The sequence below is a fragment of the Hesperophylax consimilis genome, chromosome 9 (assembly GCF_061612785.1).
Source record: "Hesperophylax consimilis isolate HC1 chromosome 9, BYU_Hcon_1.0, whole genome shotgun sequence".
In the NCBI taxonomy this organism is placed as follows: domain Eukaryota; kingdom Metazoa; phylum Arthropoda; class Insecta; order Trichoptera; family Limnephilidae; genus Hesperophylax; species Hesperophylax consimilis.
Window position 1 is genome coordinate 36,368,858 of NC_142844.1, and position 21,094 is coordinate 36,389,951.

The following is a 21,094-nucleotide window of genomic DNA, read 5'->3' on the forward strand; positions in this document are numbered from 1 at the left end:
TACGCTTTTAATCACTTAGGGCAGGTCTACTAATATTCATATGTTTATGGCGCCAACTGCGTTCAGAAATGATGGATAAAATAATAGTATTTTTTTATAAACAGGTTTGTTAAATGAAAAAGTGTATAATTTGTTTGTAGTTTTATTTGGTGGTAGTTCAATACACATTTTTGTTCTATTTTTTAAAATATCCTACACACATACATTTATTACGATGTTTTATTATGTTTAGCGTATCTTTAAGTCTTTATTAATATGTAATGTTATATACTTAAGTGTTCACAGATTTATTTATTTCAGAGAATGTAAAAATGAAAGATCTCCACGACTTACAATATTCTATTAATTCTACACATCCATTGTATTATTTAGCTTCACTATTTTGTTAAAATAGTGTTGTGAGTATTTATATTTATTGATATGACATTGATTGAAGAGAAAAATGAATGAAACCATGAATTATCTACCACCACAAATATCAGCTGTTTTCCAGTTTGCTAAATGTTAACCTCCCGCGACTGCCGCCCGCACCTTATAGTATTAAATGGACGGTGGTAGTTGCAGTAGTGGGAGGTGAGCTTCTTAAGGTAGTCACATACATGTTCTTTACTCTCATGGCTTGACATGTTTCACCATATTCTCAATGGGAATGTGTGGCTAGCGATATTGTGAATAATAGGCCAAACCATGAGAGTGTAATGCGTGTGTGACTAGTATTACAAGACATGTATTATTATTGTTACATTTTGTTTTCAGTACATATATCATCGTTGCGCCGAAAAAATGTTAAAGGAGTTTAAAAAGAGTTTTTTTGTTGTTGTCAAACAATGACTATTGCTTCTAGCACATACAAAAATTAACGAATGACGGTGTGAATTTATTTACAATTTTATCCTGCAGAAATGACGCATTGGAAATTAGATCTCCTTTCAGATATCACTAGCGCAACGAACGAAAATATCTGAATTTTCTCGGATAATGATTATACATTTGTGTTAATTATTTAATTTGTCTGAAGAAGTTTGTTATTCTATGTTTACTGGCTGCCTGTAAACATTACTGCCTGTATGACTATTGTAAGGTGGCATTTATTGCAAATGGTTTCTCTTCGTAGGTAATGCTGTGATGACAAAGGTGATATAATAAACTTATATGTTTGGGTTTAAATTGTGAGAAAATTATTTGTCATGAAATGTCATTTAATGTGTAAAATATATTAATTTATATCAACAAAACATGAATGTGCAATTAATACTCTATTGGTTTAATTTAACGTAAAAGTAAGACGTTGAAAGAATATTGTTTTATTATATAAAATATGATGTTAAAACTAATAAACATGTTACATTTCAGTTTTTTGTACTGAAGATATGTGAATAAATAATATGTAATCATTATAGTTAGAAAAAAACATAATTCATGAAAAAATAACACTTTTAATCTGTATTTGATTATATTTAGAGTAAAACTTATCAGATAAAGTTATTATGTACAGCAGATGGATACGTGGATAGTTTCCAGGGCATAATAATAAAGAGTTCCTCGTCTAACAAAGTTCACAATGTAACAATTCTAGAAGTTAAACAATTCTTACATTAATCAGTTATATAAACTTTCTTAGAATCTAAACTAGCTAGCAGCTTGCTCGCTTGTGAGATGAGTACTTTATTTTACATTTATTCAAGGTTTAAAGGAAATGAAATAGGAACTCATCACGTTGGTCCTCTTTCTTGTATACTTTATTATGTCCAAACATGTTATTGCTTTCATAACATTATGAAAAGATGACTTCTAAAGGAGATATGCTAATTTCATTCCAATTCTGCATTTCAAGAAGTGGCACAACTCTGAAAATATATTTTTGATTTAAGACCCTGCATGTTTGTGAGATAATGCCACTCACTGAATATTCTCAAGACGCCGTGGCCATGGCCAGACCTTCACCTGGCCAGTCCACCTCCAGACTTCAGACCTGGGCGCTCTTCTTAGTAAAACCACAAAGCCTAGTCGATTTGAAACCTCCGTGGAAGGTTTTCAAATTTAAAAGGCTTTGCCTACATAAATGCTTTAATATTTCTTCACAAATAGCTTGTAATATCAATAGTTTCGTTATTTAGACATTTCTGTTAGGAAAACTAAATTTGACAATTCAAGACTCGGCATACATAACAGTGTTAAGGCAGTGTCTGCAGTCAACACCATCATGCATGCGGCTAATTCAATACGATATGTTAATACACTGATACAACAATACTCAAGAATAAAGGAAACTTGGAAACGTGTCAACTTATAGTTAAACATTATAGGAACTTTAGTCCGTGGAAGACCGGGTTGGGTTGGGTTGGGTTGGGTTAGGTTAGTATATAGCTAGTAGTTAGTAGCTAGGTAGGGAAAACAGTGGGGATGAAGTAATTCACAACGAAAGGGAAAATTTCATATACACAGTATTGAACACTATGGAGATCCAGTCGTTAATATTTCTTTGGACAGACAGAATACTGGAATACAACTGTTTAATCTTAACCGTTTCATATTATATTTGGAATAAAACAGTTCCACTTGCGCATATTTCACTAAATGTAATATTTACACAATTCTCTCGTAATGTCAATAATATTATTAACAACATAGTGTTTTTATATAACAACCGAAGCGTCTCAATGTATCGTAAGTTAGTATTATACACAAAATTAATAATTCGAGGTAATAGGTAAACACCGAGGACATTTCACATTTACCGGATTGCACAAATAGTATAATAGTTCTCGCTATATAGGTCCACGCACTCGCATCGTACACGTCACTTAGTCTATATACCGATTGTCGGAGGCAAGGAGTACGGAGAGATCCCACTCGTGCCGGGGTCATTCCTGCTTCATGGGGGCGTAGTGCTGAGGTGCCGCCACCAGGGCCAGGGGCCCCCCGCCCCCTGCCATGGAGTTGGCCAGTGCCGCAGCGAACATGGCCCCCTGCCCGTTGCTCATGGAACCCGGGCTGCCCATGGCCGAGCTGGGCGGGTTGATGCGCTTCTCCTTCTGGCGACGGTTGCAGAACCATACCCTCACCACTTCCTTCTCCATGCACAGGCTGTCTGCCAGCGAGGATATCTCCTCGGAGGTGGGTTTGGGGTTCATGAGGAAGGCCTTCTCTAGCGCCACCCGCACGCTGGTCTCTATGGAGGTTCTCTTCTTGCGGCGCCGCCCTATCGCCTCGGGGGTGGTCAGGGGGTTGCTTAGGGAACTGGGGTTATTTAACGTATTGTCCGCATCTTCTAACCACTTCTGAAGCAACGGTTTTAATTTACACATATTCTTGAAACTTAGATTTAAAGCTTCGAATCTCGATATTGTCGTTTGTGAAAAGTCATTTCCGTATAGTTTTCCCATTGCGAGACCGACATCTCCTTGGGTGAATCCTGAAACAATTAGAAAATAACGCGTTTAACAAAATGCAAATCATGACAAGTTTTGTGTATGTTTTTATAGTTTTGAAGACTTTTAAAATGAAAAAATAATTTTGGTTTGACTGAGGATTGAACCTTTCTCCCCAAGGACTGGAGTCAACCGCGCTAACAACTGCGCCAAATTGTGATTGGGTAGGAGGCAAGATGTAATGTCGTCCAATTTCAGAGAAATGCGTATATGTCCGCGCGTGTGTGTGTGTGTGATTGCCACCAAAATGCATTGTCACCGACAACGAGTCTATCTGCTGAGTTTCAGCTCGATCGGATGACAGAAAGTGGGTTAATTTCCGCTTCCTAGATTTTTAGTCATTCATTCCCGAAAACAGAAGTGAAATGCAAATAGATATTTTTAATAAAAATATGAACTTAAAAGTAATCGAATGAAATGCATAACAATATATTATATAAGAATAAGGCTGCATCGTGTGTAAATGTATAAATGATACTAACCTAATTTAATCCGTCTCTGCTTGAAGGTCTTAGCGAACTGTTCCAACTCCTCGAGGTCTGTGGTCTCCTCGGGCGAGGGCTCCAGCATGCGCGGGTTCTTGTGGTGGTGCGGAGTGAGGCCCCCCGAGCTGGGTGTGGAGGGGGTGAGCATGCCCGCGGGCAGCCCGCCCAGGCCTCCCATCGCCCCCAGCCCGCCCGGGCCCCCCGGCCCGCTCAGACCGAGGTTGGGCGGCGTGGTCTGCGCAGGGCCCCCCGTCTGCCCGGGGCTGGGCGAGTGCGGCGGCTGTTGTTGCTGCTGGAGTTGTTGCAACTGTTGCGCTGCTTGTGCCACCGCTTGCTGCACCTGACAACAAACACCAACACAAAACTTACTTAATCATTCAATTCATGGACTGATGGAATAAATAAGAATAAGGGACAGGTTTGTCATCTTTTTGATAATCAATGCTAATAGTGTCAGGAACTATTCAATAAACAAACAAAACTCTATTCACTTAAAAAATAAAATGAAAATGATGTACTTATCGTAAAAAAGTTAAAAAAAAGATTATATTGTTTTTTAAATTCTCCAAAAAAAAGCATGTATGATTTAACAAAAACGCTTTCGAAGTTATTTAAAATTTCGACCCAGTTTCGGATATCACATTTTTCTTTCATTGAGGTGGGTATTTCGGAGCAAGTATAGTTTAGTAAGAATGTTTGTTTACCTGATTCTGCAGGAAGAACTGCTGTTGTTGTGGCGGGGGCTGCAGCATGGCGAGGCCATGAAGCTGCGCGCGCAGGCCCGCCTGGTGCTGGAGGGCTCTCTGCAGCGCTTGTAGCTCGGGCCCCGAGAGCCCCGCCAGCGCGCCGCCCAGAGGGCCCCCGCTCTGCGCATACATCTGCTGACCCTGCACACAACACGAAATTACTATTGATGCATGGAGAATTTATTAGGAATCTCTTCAAATTAATCTTAATCCTGTTAAAAAACGGGTCTGCAGGTTCTTAAAGAATTAATTAATTGAAATTTCCTGTTAAACTTTTAGTAAAAGAGAAATGTATTATCGCATTTCGTCATTATCTCTAAACTCTAAATAGTATATAAAAAAGTCGCTATCTGCATCTGTCTGTTTGTGCACTTAGTTCTTCTAAACAATGTAACTGATTTTGATAGGGTTTTCACTATAATTTAGAGAATTTCTTCCGGAATACTCACACACATATATTACATGTATATTATATTTGTAGAAAGTAGAGAAAAGTCGAGTAACTCCGGGTACAAGTCAGCTATTATATTATCAAGGCATTGTGCAGGTTCCGATATATTAGGAATATACTAAAAGTTTAACAGGAAACGGCCTGAAATCCCTTACGAATAATTTAAAGATATTTTTAATAAATCTATAATACTCATTTTTCTCCGTGTGCTCTAAAAGCATCAGTCGGTACTTAATCAGACATTGGCGCGCGACGTATTTTTAAGTATAATGTGATCAAGTCAGTGCCATCGAGCAACGCCAGTTTGCAAATGGCGGCGATTGCTGTTGATAATACTCATTTTTCTCCGTGTGCTCTAAAAACATCAGTCGGTACTTAATCAGACATTGGCGCGCGACGTATTTTTAAGTATCATGTGAACAAGTCAGTGCCATCGAGCAACGCCAGTTTGCAAATGGCGGCGATTGCTGTTGATACTGTTGTACTCGTCGATACTACTGATTTGTACGTAACCAGCGATATTTGGAGTAAAAAACGTACATGTCGTTTTGCTGTCCGATGATATTTTATCAATTAAAAAAAATATATTTTTACATCACATATCGCCATTGATAAAATTGCTATACATCTTGTCTGTTACCGTGCTCCTGGAACGAGATGGAGTGCGTTTCTCGTTACCCCCTAGACTAGACAGTATTTAAGTATCCAATGGCAGGTGTAAAATCCTTCAGGTACGTGCTGTCACGGACAGATTCGGATATAGAAACTTCGCAAATAATCGTGGATATAGGAAATATCTGTCAGGTTGGTGTTTACCTGTGTCATTAATGAGTTGAGTGACATGTGCGCGGCCAGAGCGGCCTGCACGGAACCGGGGGGCGCGCCGCCCAAGGGGGAGCCGCCCAGCGGGGAGCCGCCCAGAGGCGAGCTGCCGCCCAGGCTGTTGCTGTTGCGTTGTGATACGTCAGTCACCTGCAATACAAACAATACATTACTATTTATTATTGTTGAAACACAAACACAAAATATTTACATAAAAGCGTCCTCACAAAATATATTGCAAACAATCTGCGTATAAATATATGTCTTTACAACATATTCATAATTTAGTTATATAAACAATAATGTTAATTTTTCTACTGAAACTTGGTGCCTGAAAACAAATGGAAATGGCTTCTTAGATATTTGCAAATTCACCTTGTGACGTAATTTAAAAGAAAATAAAATAAATATGTGTATCTATAAATAAATCAATTTGTTTCACAGGTAAGACTTAAATAGGTAAGACCTAAAAATTATAATACTAGAGTTTAGGAGCACCTAAGGTGTTTGAAAAATAATTATTAGTCTGAATTTGCACAATAATATTTTGGAAACAAATCATTCTTAAACGATATACTAGACCCGATGTAGTTTTACATGTCAAAATTTAAAAAAATAACTTATATCATTGGTGTCGCTATTCCAAATGCCTGTAATATTAAAAAATCTGTTAAAAATAAGAAAATACACAGATTTAGGAAATGAGATAAAAAGAATTTGGAATTCTCAGACTATAAAAATATTACCATTCGTTATTTCGGATACTGGCATTATACCTAGCTCTCTCATTAAAAATTTAGGCGTATTAGATCTATAAAAAAAATTATATATGAAAATGCAAAAATCGGTCATTTTAAATACATGTAGGATAACGAAAGATTTTTTAAATATTTATTTTGAGGGATCAGTAGGATTTATAGGCCCTTTTAGGAGTTCTACCGAGCCGAACCCTCTGATATGAAAATATCTGGAGTCGGTGAATTATTTTCCCATTTGATCTCTGGTGAGTTGACATGTTGTTCTTGTATTGTTTTGTATTTATTTTGCTCATATAATGCACTTGCATAATGTTGATTGACTAGATGATCATTTGTGGAAAAGTGTGTGGAAGGGTTTAGTTTTTCCTATGGGGAAGATTTAACCCGGACATAAAATTGGAAAGTTTAAATAAAAAATTAACATTTCTACATACAAAAACAAAGGGTTCACAATCAGATAACTTTGAAATTAGAAAAGTAGTTAAAATTCATTACATTTCATTAATAACCAAATGTAAAAAATGCTTTCTCTTAAATTTATTTTCTTGCTATTTAGACATTTTAATAATTCCTTGATTCTGTCGTGTTAATTTATAAAAAAAACTTTGATCTATATGTAAAAGTTTTTCTTATATACATAAAAACTATACTGACCTATTTTATGATAATTTTATTTTTAACATTTTTTTCTTGTAGATAAAAAACTAATTGTAATATTTTTGACTATAGGTACTTGTCTATATTTGTTTATCTATTTTTAAATTTGTTCATTTTCATTACACGTTTATCCTGACGAAGAAACGATTGATTTTGAAACATGTCAATCCTTTTTGATTAAATAGTGGTGTATACAATGTTTATTTTATAAAAATCTAAATAGAAATAATGTCACAATAAAACAGTTCACAGGTTTTTAACATTAAAATTGATAATATGATAGAATAATCTAGTCAACGAACATAATCTCGATGACACTGTACAAAATAAGGTAATATAGCAATTTAAATAAGTATAAAAAGGGAGGGAGAATTTGACAATTGACCTCTTGAAGCCAATAAAAGTCTCCATTGACCGCATATTTCTTAAATCTTATTTACAAAACACCAAGCCGTGAGCACCCTTCAAATAAAATTCATGCATTTCCCGACATTTCCCCCGTGTTATTCTTTTCCCTCTAGTTTTTACATTGTGAAGGGGAGATTGGATTCATATAAAGTGTTTTAAATTCTTCAGGGAGAACATGTGTTACATTGACATAACATACATAACTCTCCTTGCGAGGCGAGGAGGGCGGGAAAACAAACATTTTCTTTATCATCGTGTTTACAGGAAATACTAAATATCATTTTTGGTCAATGCAGATTTATTATTATCTACTCGAGCGATAGTTACCCGAATTTGGGTAGCTATTTGTAGGTGATTTTTATGAATTTATAATTTTTTAACACATAAAAATATGAGATAAACGATGAAAAATATGTGAAATCATCGGATTTAAACCACAATAACCGTTTACGTATTGAAATTCAGAGGTACACATGATTTTAATTGAATCTTCAAGAACAATATAAAGGTCCCTGATGGTTGTATCTCTCATAATTTTCCTGCACTGCTTTTTGCGGCACCGCAGGCGCCGTGGGTGTGTGACAGAGGTGGCCAGCTCTTGCGAGTAATGGTAGAATGTACCTAATGGAGCAATTAGTAACGAGTAGGTATGCAAGTTAGAGGCAGCATTGAGCGTAAGACTGTCAACTGACCAGGTTGAGGGCTCCGCCCCGCTCGGAGTCCAGGGAGGTGTCATCGTGGGGGTCGTGCGGGCCCATGCCGAGCCTCTGGCGGTGCTGGTGTTGGTGTTGGTGCTGGTGCTGGTGTTGGCGCTGGTGCTGATGGTGCGACAATCGCTCGCTGCCCCCGCTCCTCTCATCTCCGCTGTCACCACCCGTCTCACCATCTGTCAAACCATCAAACAGACTATGATTATTACACGGAACTTCTGATATACCAAATGGGGTAAAACAGGTAATGATAGATTATCAGTTTGAATGGGTATAGGACCAACAATTATTTCGTATATTAACTACTGTAACATCATCCAATTTCAGAGAAATGCGTACGTGATTGCCACCAAAAGTTGATGGAATAATTGTCATCGACGAGTCTCTCTGTCGAGTTTCAGTTCGATCGGATGTCAGGATGTATTTTAAAAACGATATAAAAAGTAGCCACGTATTATTTAGTTACGTTATGTAGCTAGTGTATAAGGCAATAGGTAAAATAAGAAGAGTTGTAATCGATCGAGTCATTTGAAGTTTCCATTTCGCAAATAGGTAACATTGTTTAGGATAGGGGTGGTAGCTGGAGGGTAGTGTTTATCGCGCATTAGCAGCCAATCGCTTCTTTTACCCTTCCCCCTGCCCACTCCCCGACCAACCCTTCCATTGTTGCCAGTCATTGGAATACTCTCTCCCCTTCCCCTCCCGGAGACCATCACACGACCGATAATCACAACAGAAATTACATATTTCCCGCTTGATTTCTATAAGGCGATGATATACGGCTTATATTATGAAGCAGCCGGTGCCGAAGTTACCCCTTCATCCCGTATTCCCTATTCACCCCATTCAACGGCGATTATGCGAGAAGGTTTATGTACTGCTGTGGATAATTGCTTTTTGTTGACTTTTTAATACTGACGCAAGTTCACTTTCGGGGCACATTATAGCGGCGATGTGATTCGTTATTCCTTGACACGAGGCGGAATTTCAAATTGTCTTTAAATTATGATTTATGGGCGATTATTGCTTTTTCACAGTTGACGGTAGCGAAAGGGGTCGCGTGTCAAAATGACAACGAGCATTTTGGATATGGGATGCACAATTCCGAGGTTGAATTTAAACTATGAATCGCCAATCGAAAAGATTAATACTTGCATCACGTCTGATACAGTTTATAAAAACATACATAGATTCGAATGCAATTAATCATTTTAGGCCTCTGGCATATTGACATATTATTTCTTAAATATGCTGTCAGAACGTCTGACAATTTGAGTGTATTTTCGCTTTTAAATAAAATCCAAATAATTGGAATATTTCTGAACGTTTCCGAAAACTTGTTTTTGGAAGTTGATGAAATACGCTTTCAAACATTAAATCCACAACATTTTTTTGTTATTTTATTTAAAATAATTAATAGAAAAATCACAAAGTTTCATAAATCTTTCTGAAATCGCTGTCGGAACCTTGGTTTCATAGAGGTGTATATTTTAATTGTGCTGTGGTTAACTTCTATATTTAAATATAAAGCTTGGTGTTTTCTCTTTCTAACATCGTTTAGTTCATATTTCTAACTATGACGGTAAGGGAGATACAACGATTTCTATGATACCACACGAGCTGTTCTAAAAACCGAATACATTGATTCTACGGGTAATAGCTATTTGTTCCCGAAACCGAACGAATTAGCCCAAGGAGTTAGTTACTTAGATACATATAAAAAAAAATTGCGCGAAGTGAATTAGACTAAGAAGTGTCATGTACTAGTAGTAAACTTTCTAAAAAATAGACCGGTGCGCAAATTAAATAAATAAACGGGATGATTGATAGTTAAGCTAGCGCTATAAATTCAACCCTAAAGCGGCCCAATCTCTGATGAAAGGGGTAGTTCCGACGCGTGCTGGCGCGCTAACCCTATCACACAGCCAGCTGCCTATTGCCTGCTGCCTGCCGCCTGCTGCCTGCACCAGCCCTGACTACCTTCAGGCCGAAAATTTTCTCTTCTTACATTGGTCGAGAGACCTCTTTAGGTGCTTCTACTGTTATTTAATTTTATTTACTAGGTAGTATTTTTATTACATATTATTATAAAAAAGTATAATATCATTCTATCAAAACGTAAGCTGGTGTTTGTGCTTAGGAAAGGAAAAGAGTGATTGTTAGTATTAACTAAAAAAAAATACTGCGCAAAGAAAACAATTATAAACAGAAAAAAATTATCATAAGAATATGGATTATAAAAAAATTACTACACGCTAATAATTTTGCGAAAAAATAAAAGAATAAAACTACGGAAGCAGAGATTAACGTGATAAATAATTTCTTTAAATCGATAATAAATTACAAAAAAAGTTTTAATTGCTTCAAATACATTATTAATTAATTGAAAAAACTCAGAAAAATGAATTTTAAATTTTAAAATAAAATTAATGAATATTTAAGTGACCTCTCAGGACCTGTAGTCCTGTGTAATAGTATTATATACCTGTACATAACATTAATAATATAATGCAGACATAAAATAATATATTATATAGGTACGCAGCATCACGCTCATCGTTGATAAATTGTAGGTATGTGTAGTTTTTGAGCAATCTGTTTATCTTTTATAAGTCGTTATAATAGATTTAAAAAAAAAATGGACAGCGCCCTTGGGATGAAATTATCACTAAATATTATTATTATATATTAACAAAGCGCGAAAACAGACATGATTTTATAAAAAAAAACAACACTAGTATTATTGTCTAATAACTTCTTATTCAAATAGCAAATTCTTTCGGGGAGTTAACATGTCTTGTTAATTATTAAATGGCTACCTATTCTAGTTATATATTGTCTACTTCAAATTAAATCATCTCCTCAAACAATTCACATGCTGTTAATAAATTATCAAACACTTTACAATCTTTTCTAAATAACTAATAAATTATAAAATACTTTTCAATATTTACTAACTAACTAATACATTATCAAACACTTTACAATCTTTACTAACTAACTAACTAGCTATCACGCCGATTCCCTGCAGGAATAGGCAGAGGGGACGGACCGCCAAACAACTCGGTCTTGGCACACACTTCTTGCCTCATTCACATTCACACATCGTCTCATACATACTCTTCTGTTATTCCATCTCTTGACATGGCCCGACTCAACTATCTGGTTCACTTGATCGTGTACGGAGAAAACTTACTGTTATGAAATACCGTTAATTAATTAAAAATCTGATCAAATTATTCATTTTTCTGTTAAAACTGAACTGCAGGCCTATAACGATTGAATTGACAGAGTTCCTAACAAACTATTTTTTTGTTACTCTTTCATTCTATATTACTATGTATGTACCTGAATTGTATATGTATCAAAAATTTGGTTAAAAAAAAAAAAAGCGAATGTTTTATGAGGATGGCGCAACACGTGTTCTCGATGTATTCTGATTGACTGATATTTTATCACGAAATTGGCATGCTTATTAAACTTATTTAACAGGATCATTTTTCTCCGTGTGACAATCTTCCTCGGGTGTCCCCGACTTGTTTTACCATTCACATTCGAGTCATATATTCTCCTTACACTCCTTTATTCGTTCATTCGCTCTTCATACCCAAACGAAGCGTCCCTTTCTTAATCTTACTCATTACAATTTTACATAACTATAAATTACCCATGTACATACGTTTTCAATGCTTTCAAATAATACAAAAAGTTAACATAAATAACTTGTCTCTATTATGAACCTGCCCTCGACACTTCATATTTCACCCTAGGGTAATTTAATCTATTCAAATCAGTTCCCCGTATAAAAAAGCGACAAATTGAATCTAAATATACCCCTTGCAAGGAGTGTAGTGTATTATACCTGCGCGGGTAATAGACCCGCGGTTCATAAACAAATGATTGTAACCAAATCACTAGTTGATACACACCTTACAAATGGGTGCATAAACCTCATTCAAACAGCCCCGCACCCCTTTATTTAAATAACCCTCATTATACTATGTCAAATCTAAATCTATTATGCAACCCTTTCAAACTTCAGTATTCACCTTTCATATCACCTCTATTCCGCGTGTATTCAAGATGCGGTGCGAGTGATCCAGGGTGTGATTGAACGAAGGGGGTTTTGATATGCCTAAGCGAGGAGGTACCTGAATTATAATAATAAAAAACCCCTGCTAAAAGTCACAATAGTAAGCTGTGGCGCGTGGCCTCATTTACCTGCCTTTTTGTGTGAATATTTAGGCAGAGGCTTGCTGAGTGTCAGGGAAACGAAAGGCAAAGGGTTAGATCAGCTACAATGAGCGGTGAGATCATATCTGCGCGTGTCTTGTGACTGTTTATTCGATTAAAATTAGGGTTGATTTTTTAACGTATTATTGTAATGTATTTATCTAAGTGTTGCAGTAAAATGAGAGAAAAATAGGATATACCCGTGAAGATAATTTTATTAATACGCCAACAATAAAATGAAGGCAACAATAAACTCAATACTAATTACTCTATTATAATATTTTGCTAGATTATACATGTTAAAAAGTCACTTTTTTTACACATATTAATATTCTGTTCGAATAAAATATTCTCTGTTATTATAACATTCTAGGCCTTAATAAAATTTGTTTATATTAATTACTATTCATTATCATAAACACCTCATACCTCGATTTATGTCAGGTCTTATATAAACCTTGTATTCATTCAACTATTACTACACTAGTAGATATTTCTTTTAATTATGTATTGTTTAACTGCACTTCTATTAACAACTGTATCACTTGCAATAATATTTTTGTGTACACATTACTTGTTCTGTAATCACTCTATTGTAAAAGCGATTTTATAGCGTTTAAATAAATAAATAAATATGGGCTTTTACAAACATGTACACGTAACTTAGTGAAACAGTATAGTTATCAAAAGTAAAATTTGAATTTAAAATTACACAGGATGTCTGAGAAAAAAGTGTACAAACTTCTGAAGATGATTTTACACAGTGGTAAAAGTTAAAAAAAAAATAACTCTTTTAGAAATTCCATTGTTTGTGCGCTTTACATCCGGACATCCTGTATAGAACCAATGAATTATTAAAGTATTATGCTAACCCTAATTGTAATTATTTCTTATGTTACTTATTATAGCCTTCTTGTAACTGTGTTACCTGCAGTTGAACACTTCTACAATTTCTATGAAAGTACTGCCAACTGTATGCAATCTAGGTACAAGCGAGTTTCTAAATGACTATTGTTATTTATTCTGATATTATTTTTTCAGTTAAAAATAATTTTAATTAATAAAATAATTAAAACACTTTGTTTTTACCACGATAATCTTTATTTTTCATTTGGGCAGTTCCATTTGGTACGTGGAAGGTGATTAGAGTAAATCAGGACTGTCTATAATTATATCATATATGGCAACCTACTTCTTGCGGATGTTAATAAAATTAAGAAGATCGTTAATACGATGAATTGCATTGTATTTAATTTCATTATCTGCCGTAGATAGAGTGGTGCAATATGATCGTTAACATGAAATATGTAAGTGACGTAATTTTCCTAATTTTCCCAGCAGCCTCATCAAAGCTTAACTATCTGACAATCCTCCAGTCATCTGCTAATATATCCATCCCGAGAACGTACCTATTAAGGAGGTAAGTTATCGCTAAGTACCCAGCGATAAATATCTACAAAAAGTGGGAGAGACCTAAAGATGAATTATTGTCGAAAAAATATTGTAATGTCATTCCACACATAAGGCGTGCTAATGACTTTCCCACAGACGGTGAAACAAAAATAACAGTTATTTGGGAGCATCCTCGTTAATCACTCATACATCACCACACTACCACATCATTACACCGGTACATAATCACACCAGTACATCGCCACACCAGTATATCATCACATCACGAGGAGGAGGTTGCTTGACTTGGGGCAAGCTTATAACTATGTACTACGGGCGTACTTACATACTGGCTAGACGTAGTTAGGTACCTACTTTCATCTCCTACAAAATAATGACCAAAATAATGTGCCAAGACTCGTGAACTCGAATATATTTATTTATGACTAGTTTATGTGTGCCCGGCATTGCTCAGGTTTGGGTGCATTTATAAGGTGAAAATAATATAATTATATTGTAATTAACGTTAATAGAATATGGAATTATTGCTTGGGGAGGAGCAACAAACTCGGCTATCAATTACATAGAAACCGCACAGAAAACGATCTTAAAGGTAATACTAAAAAAACATAGACTGACTGATACAGACCAAATATTCAACAGCTGTGACGTACTAGATATACGCCAATTATACGTTAAAACACTACTAAACTACATTTTTGACAAAAAAAATTTTTCAACATACACAAAATAACACTAGCAAAATAACAGACCAGTTAGTGTAGCGTACAAAGAAAACATAAAAACTCCGACAGTCAATTCAAGCTTTGGACAAAGACACTACCAATACCATGATATAAAAGCTTTCAACAGTGTAAAATTTGAAATTAAAATTGAGGAAAGTAAAAATAAATTCACACACAAAATTAAAAAAATGGATTAAAGAACAAAAAAGATAATATTACCAAAATGTCATAGCATAAAATAAAAACAAAACCTACACGTAACACACAAAACCGATATAAACACACATCACTCACAAACACACAAGATTATTTTCAATGTATTATTTTTTAATTTGAAATATATTATTATGTATTTTTAATTTTAAATGTATTATTTTCTCTTTAAATTAAATGTATTATGTAGATTATATTTTCATATTATAAAATGAAAGCCTCAGCACGGGCAAGCCACCCAGTTAGGCCTACATTACTGGAAAACTTAAAATGTAAAAAATATTGTACCAAATAAATAAATAAATAATAAATAAGTATTTGTTTCACTTGATCGTGCCATGTCTTCCTCAGACATTCTCGACCTCTTCAACCAATCACTTCCGAAGTCATACATACTCCTTACACCTCTTTATTCGTTCATAACTTACGACTCATTTAACCGCAAATAATTATTTGATTCGTGTCTTCCTTGGGCATCCCCGACTTTTCTACCATTCACTTCACAGACATAGGAATTAATAGACGAGAAGATAATGGCGAGGGGTAAAATCAACTGTTGAAGAACGAAGGGGGTTAAGCTGACTGTGATTCGTCAATAAATCAATCTGACAGTAAATAGGCATCTCGCATTATAATATCACCATTTAGTTCTTAAAAGTAAAATCTGCTTTTGAATGAATAGACATTTTTACATGGGAGCGCAAATTACTCGCCACGTTATGAACTAATTTGCGAAGTCCAAATTCGGCAAAGTAAATTTCTTCTGTTTGCAGAGTCGTAGTTAGTTTCAGAGTATTTAGTTAAGACACTTTTACAAATGTTTCATAATTTACTTGCCCCAGTAAACAACGATGAGCACACTTGAGAATCGCTACATTGTGATGTGATAGTATATGTTTCTAAAACTGATCCATATAATACGGTGTGAATAAGCTTAAAATAAAGTAAAATAATGCTTACTTATGGAATATAATACGACAATTGGGTTTATTCTCTTTTTCACATCTATTTTTACAAATTTTCATATCACAAGTCAACATTTTGCCGTGTTATTTCGTAAAATGAACCGATGATGCCTCGACCATAGTTCGCACAAGAATGATGACGTCACGTTTTCAAATTTCACTTGAGGCCATACGCGAGCCCAGCCGGCTCCAATGGAACCGGTATGGGGAGTGGGGATAATACGCTTTTAATCACTTAGGGCAGGTCTACTAATATTCATATGTCTATGATTCACTTCCTGTAATATCACGAAATCCACATTGTAACTCATACTTGTTCGACTCGGTATCTCATCCCAGTGGTAGAGCTACTCGGCAGAGCATCCCCCACGTCTTCTAGCATTCACACAACTATCTAAACAAATTTTCATCGCAATCAGATTAATGGTACAGTAATGCGTACGGAACAAAAAAAGAAACGTTAATTTTCACATAAATTGAAGTTTTTTTTAGTTGAACTGACTTTGTAACGCTTTTAAAAATGGTAAACACGGTCAGTTGTTATTCTGATACGCGGGGTTACTTTGGATATGAAAAAACTTTTAGTTTCCCTTCGCGAAGTTTCCGCTTGGTGAATACAGCGGAGGCCCGAACCAAGTGACGTGGTGTGAATAATAATATATATTTCGCATTTCCTTACTGTCAAACCACCGTGATTGATACAGCTGGCCGTTTTTTAAATATTTTCGCTCAGCTAAATTCTAGCCCCAATCTAAAATGGCAGGCTAAAAAGATGACCTAAATTTGCTCAAGAAGATAAAAATAAAAACAGTACCTTATTTTTAAATTTGGTTAAAACCAAACTATCTAAAAATACTGATGGGAATATTCTGAATATCTGAAAAACGTAGAATGTACGTAACTTAATACTATATACTCGCTCTTAGTTGAAACACTAAAACGTTTATTACACAAAAAAAAAACATGACAATAATTGCATCCGGTTATATGGCGAAATATTATATTACAAAAAATCAATGATAATAACTCTTATACGTTCACTGTTATACCTATGCATTATTACCACAATAATGAACAATCATGTTCATGGATAATCTGAGGAGAGAAATAATATTATATATTTAAGAAAATTTCAAAATAATGCTCGGTATAATATCATTAAAATCACCGGATAAAAGAATACTATTAAAAAATTATTTCTACTAACACTTTATTTTGTTTTCTAAATACGTGGAGAAAGATACATATTACTAATTTACTAAGAATCTGTGTTCCATAAGTGTTCCGACTTCGTGATAATGTATTCGAAAATTAATAAAAAAAGAAACCTGTTAATTCATTCGTTAAAGACCGGCAATCCCATTTTTAACCGGATTGCCAATAATTTGAAGAGATTCTTAATCAAAAGAAATTCCCACAATGTTATGTAAAAAGACATTTCTCCAATGATATGAATTTATTGTTATATTACTTACTTCATTTGAACTAAAACTATCATTTTGATTGTCCTGAAACGGGAAACCTTCCCAGTTGGACAGTCAAAGATTCATTGTTCTGTAATTGCATTTTTTGTATTTAATACATAAATCTGATAAATAAATAAAAAAATAGCATTACTCATTTTTCACCGTGTATTACGTGTTATTTGGCAGTGTTATGTATCGATTTTTGTGTATGAAATAGTTGCAATAAATATGGTGTAGGTGGTATAAAAGCGATGGTCAGTGTAGCGACTCAGGGCTGTAAATAATATCCAGAAGGGTGGCGCGGTGGTTCAAGGGGAGGACTGCTTGACGTACTGCAAGACTCTGCAATCAGCGAAATGCTAATTCATATAGGTACTTGTTGCCTCTTAATAATGCAGAGAAAAACTCGGTTACAAATTTGCGTAAGTTTTCGGTAAAATGATCCACTTCGTAAAAAACTTTGATCTCTGTAGTTAAAACGCGGAGTAAATAGTTGGAACCGTTTCGCATATTGGCTTACATTATTTGGTTGTGTAGAGGGAGGGGGTGTTTTGGGGACGTTGCTTTAAGCAGCCAAGTATGCGTCAGGAATAGTGATGAGAAACGGCTGACCGGAGAAGGATATTGTTACCCACCCCACCCCCTTTCCGCTCCTTGCAACCTTGCCCCCCAACTACCTCCTGCTATTCCCCCTGTTGCAGTTCCCACGTACAGATCAACATGACGAGGCCAGAAGTGGACCCGATCCCGAAACAGTGACCTTACTTCTACTCTGCGGTTTCGATGTACCAACTAAAATTACACTATACTCACTGAGGACTAAGCTTTTTAACTATATTTAATGTAGGAGTAAGATAGGTAATGCATTATTATAAGCAATAATTAGTCGCTTGAAATATCCATACAAATTGAAAATATCGTAAAAATAAATGCCGCCGTATATTTATTTATCCTGTAAACAACCAACTTTATTTTGTAGGAAAGGCTTTGTTAGTGCTAAATTTCCCACTAGATGTCGTCGAGACATATTATATCTACATTTGTTGATGAAATATTTTGACTTGTCAAATATTATTATTTTTTAATGACAAACTAATGTTTACAAGACAAGGATTTTTATGCTTAGCACAAAGGATAACAGATTATTATAATCAATAATTAGTCGACTCGAACTCGAGGTAATGATTAAGTAAATTTTGACTTTGAATGGGTGCAGGTTTTGTCCTACACACCATTTTACAAAACGACTAAGAGTTGCACAGTATTTGATTGTTACTTTCATTCGGTTAAATTATACCATACTTAGACACTTTACACAATAATAAAAAAATAACTTATTTATAGTGATTTACTGTGATTCCTTCCCCCTTTGGAGATTCGATTAAAATCGCTAATATGTCGACATGTCTAATCGACAATCTGAATATGGCACAAACTTATTTATTCTATTTTACTGTAAAAAATAATACGTAAAACATTAAGATAACATAAGAAGTACCTTCAAAATTTAAAAAACTTCGACGCGCTTCATAAAATCTGATTTCACTTGTTAACAATGTGGCTGTTTCTGCCGAAGTAGAAGTTTGTTGTTGACAACATTTAACTAATATAAACGACTGTTAAGATTTCTGAGAAATATTTACATACGCTAGTGTGAAAATGACACTCAAATTGAGAGTGGGCAATCACTAATTGGGGGCAATCATAGTCTAGTTTGCCCTAAGCCGATTATAGAGTAAGGTAGATTAAAAATCTGTTTTATAGAGATATTAAATTTATCGGTATAATTTATGACTAAAATTTGAAATCTTTCATGCGAGAAGTGCTGTGTCAGACGTGAGAAGAGCCGCAATAGGCAGAGGTAATAGTCAATAGATAGCAGCAGTAGCATAAAGCCCCTAACTCTAACTCCAGCGCCACGGTCCAGTCGAGATTTTCATATTTTCTGAGAATTTGAATAACGGCTTGTGCTTTGAATGCCAAATCGACTCAATAAAAATGTTTCTGCGGAGATGACCAATGCATAGAGGGATCTTAAAGTTTCTGATGCCGTGAAAAATTTATAGAAACTTGAAATAAATTTGAATGCATGTTGAAATTTTAGGAGAATACAAATTGATTAAGTTTCGTAACTCTACCTTAATTTAATATTTCGATTATACACGGTAGAATAATTTGTGCATCTTAGATTTTCACCAAATACCAACATACCTATTATAAAATTGAAATTTGCAAAGAAAAATAATTCATCCAAAACAATCAAAATTTTCGTCAAATATGTATTTAACACGAAATAAAACAAATAAAAAAAAACCTTCACGGAAAAAATGAGTATTGCTAATTTATTAAGAATCTCTTAAAATTATTGGTATTACGGTTAAAAACGGGATTGCAGGCCCTTAACGAATGAATTAATAGGTTTCCGTACAATAAGTTTTAGTACAATACGAATATATTGACAACGTGTTTATAAAAATCCTAATATTTCGGTAAATGAACACATGTTTCGATATGTAAGAAATTAAATAAAAATTTGAGAGGAAACGGCTTGCAATCCCGTTTTTAACCATATTATCAATAATTTGAAGAGATTTTTAATAAATTCTCCGTGTACTTTAAAAGTTCTTTCACACCTTAAATTTTACAATATTTAAACATATTAAATAATTTATTTATACATTTTATCATATTTATTACTATTTTTTTAATAAATCTATATCATTACGTGAATAAATCAATTAAATTGATTAAAAAGATTTAAAATTAAAGATTGAGCAAGTTGGTTGTTTCGGACATGGACTTGGGGCGGTTGTAGGTTGGGAGTTGCGACCGTCCGACTGTTGGACTGTTGGTAGGGGAAATGACGTAGGGAGCGTTGTTTGCATACGAATATAGAATAAAAAATGAATTTAAATATAGCCGGGATTGTGTCGGATCGTTGCAGAGCCACTGGCGATCCGCAGTCGTTTGTTACGTGCCATTCATAATATTGAGTGGATGCTAAAATATTCCCTCCGTTCTACGAGATTTCTTAACGGGGGTAGGAAGAAGCACAACACGATATTTTCCATACATGTAACAGTATGTAAACGAATATCATAACAGTTGTAGTTAATACCTTTAATGATGTGAATTAAAAACGAATGTAAATATTACGCGTAACTTCAGAACAGTGAAGATCTTTACTTATTATCGTGGTGATTGTTTGGTTAAAATGGTCTTAAACTAGGCTCAAGGCCGGCTCTACCACACCAACGTTAAACGGGCGTGTAATAATTAGTAAGATCGTAAAAATTTAGACCGCGTACATATTATATATAACTATAACGAATGAATTGAAAGAGTTATTAAAAAAGTATCAAGTAAAAGCAAATGTTTTGTGAAGACGGCGGAACATGTGTTCATAAAAATACTGCTATTGATACTAACATACTTATATTGTAGCATTCCGTCATGATATCTATTAGGAAAATAACACGTGTTCTCGATATATAATGAATTACTATATTTAATCAGGAAGTTCACATGGTGTAATTTTTTTTAACTGGATCATTTTTCTTCGTGTATGTCATCTTTGTAGATGCTGTGTGGAGGGTCTTTTTAAGGAAAGG

The 21,094-nt window shown here is 34.8% G+C and overlaps 1 protein-coding gene across 1 annotated transcript in view; it reads right to left on the reverse strand.

Annotated features, from left to right (window-relative positions):
• Positions 1 to 211: 211 nt before the first annotated feature.
• The window catches only part of LOC149421295 (uncharacterized), a 160,327-nt gene continuing 139,444 nt past the window's right edge, over positions 212 to 21,094 (reverse strand). Inside the window, exons 5-9 of the mRNA XM_089635462.1 lie at positions 8,451 to 8,644; positions 5,930 to 6,085; positions 4,621 to 4,803; positions 3,914 to 4,256; positions 212 to 3,415 (exon numbers count right to left, since the gene is read on the reverse strand). Of these exons, the coding sequence (XP_089491588.1) occupies positions 2,865 to 3,415; positions 3,914 to 4,256; positions 4,621 to 4,803; positions 5,930 to 6,085; positions 8,451 to 8,644 (1,427 nt within the window). The 3' untranslated portion in view covers positions 212 to 2,864. The remainder of the gene's footprint in view (positions 3,416 to 3,913; positions 4,257 to 4,620; positions 4,804 to 5,929; positions 6,086 to 8,450; positions 8,645 to 21,094) is intronic.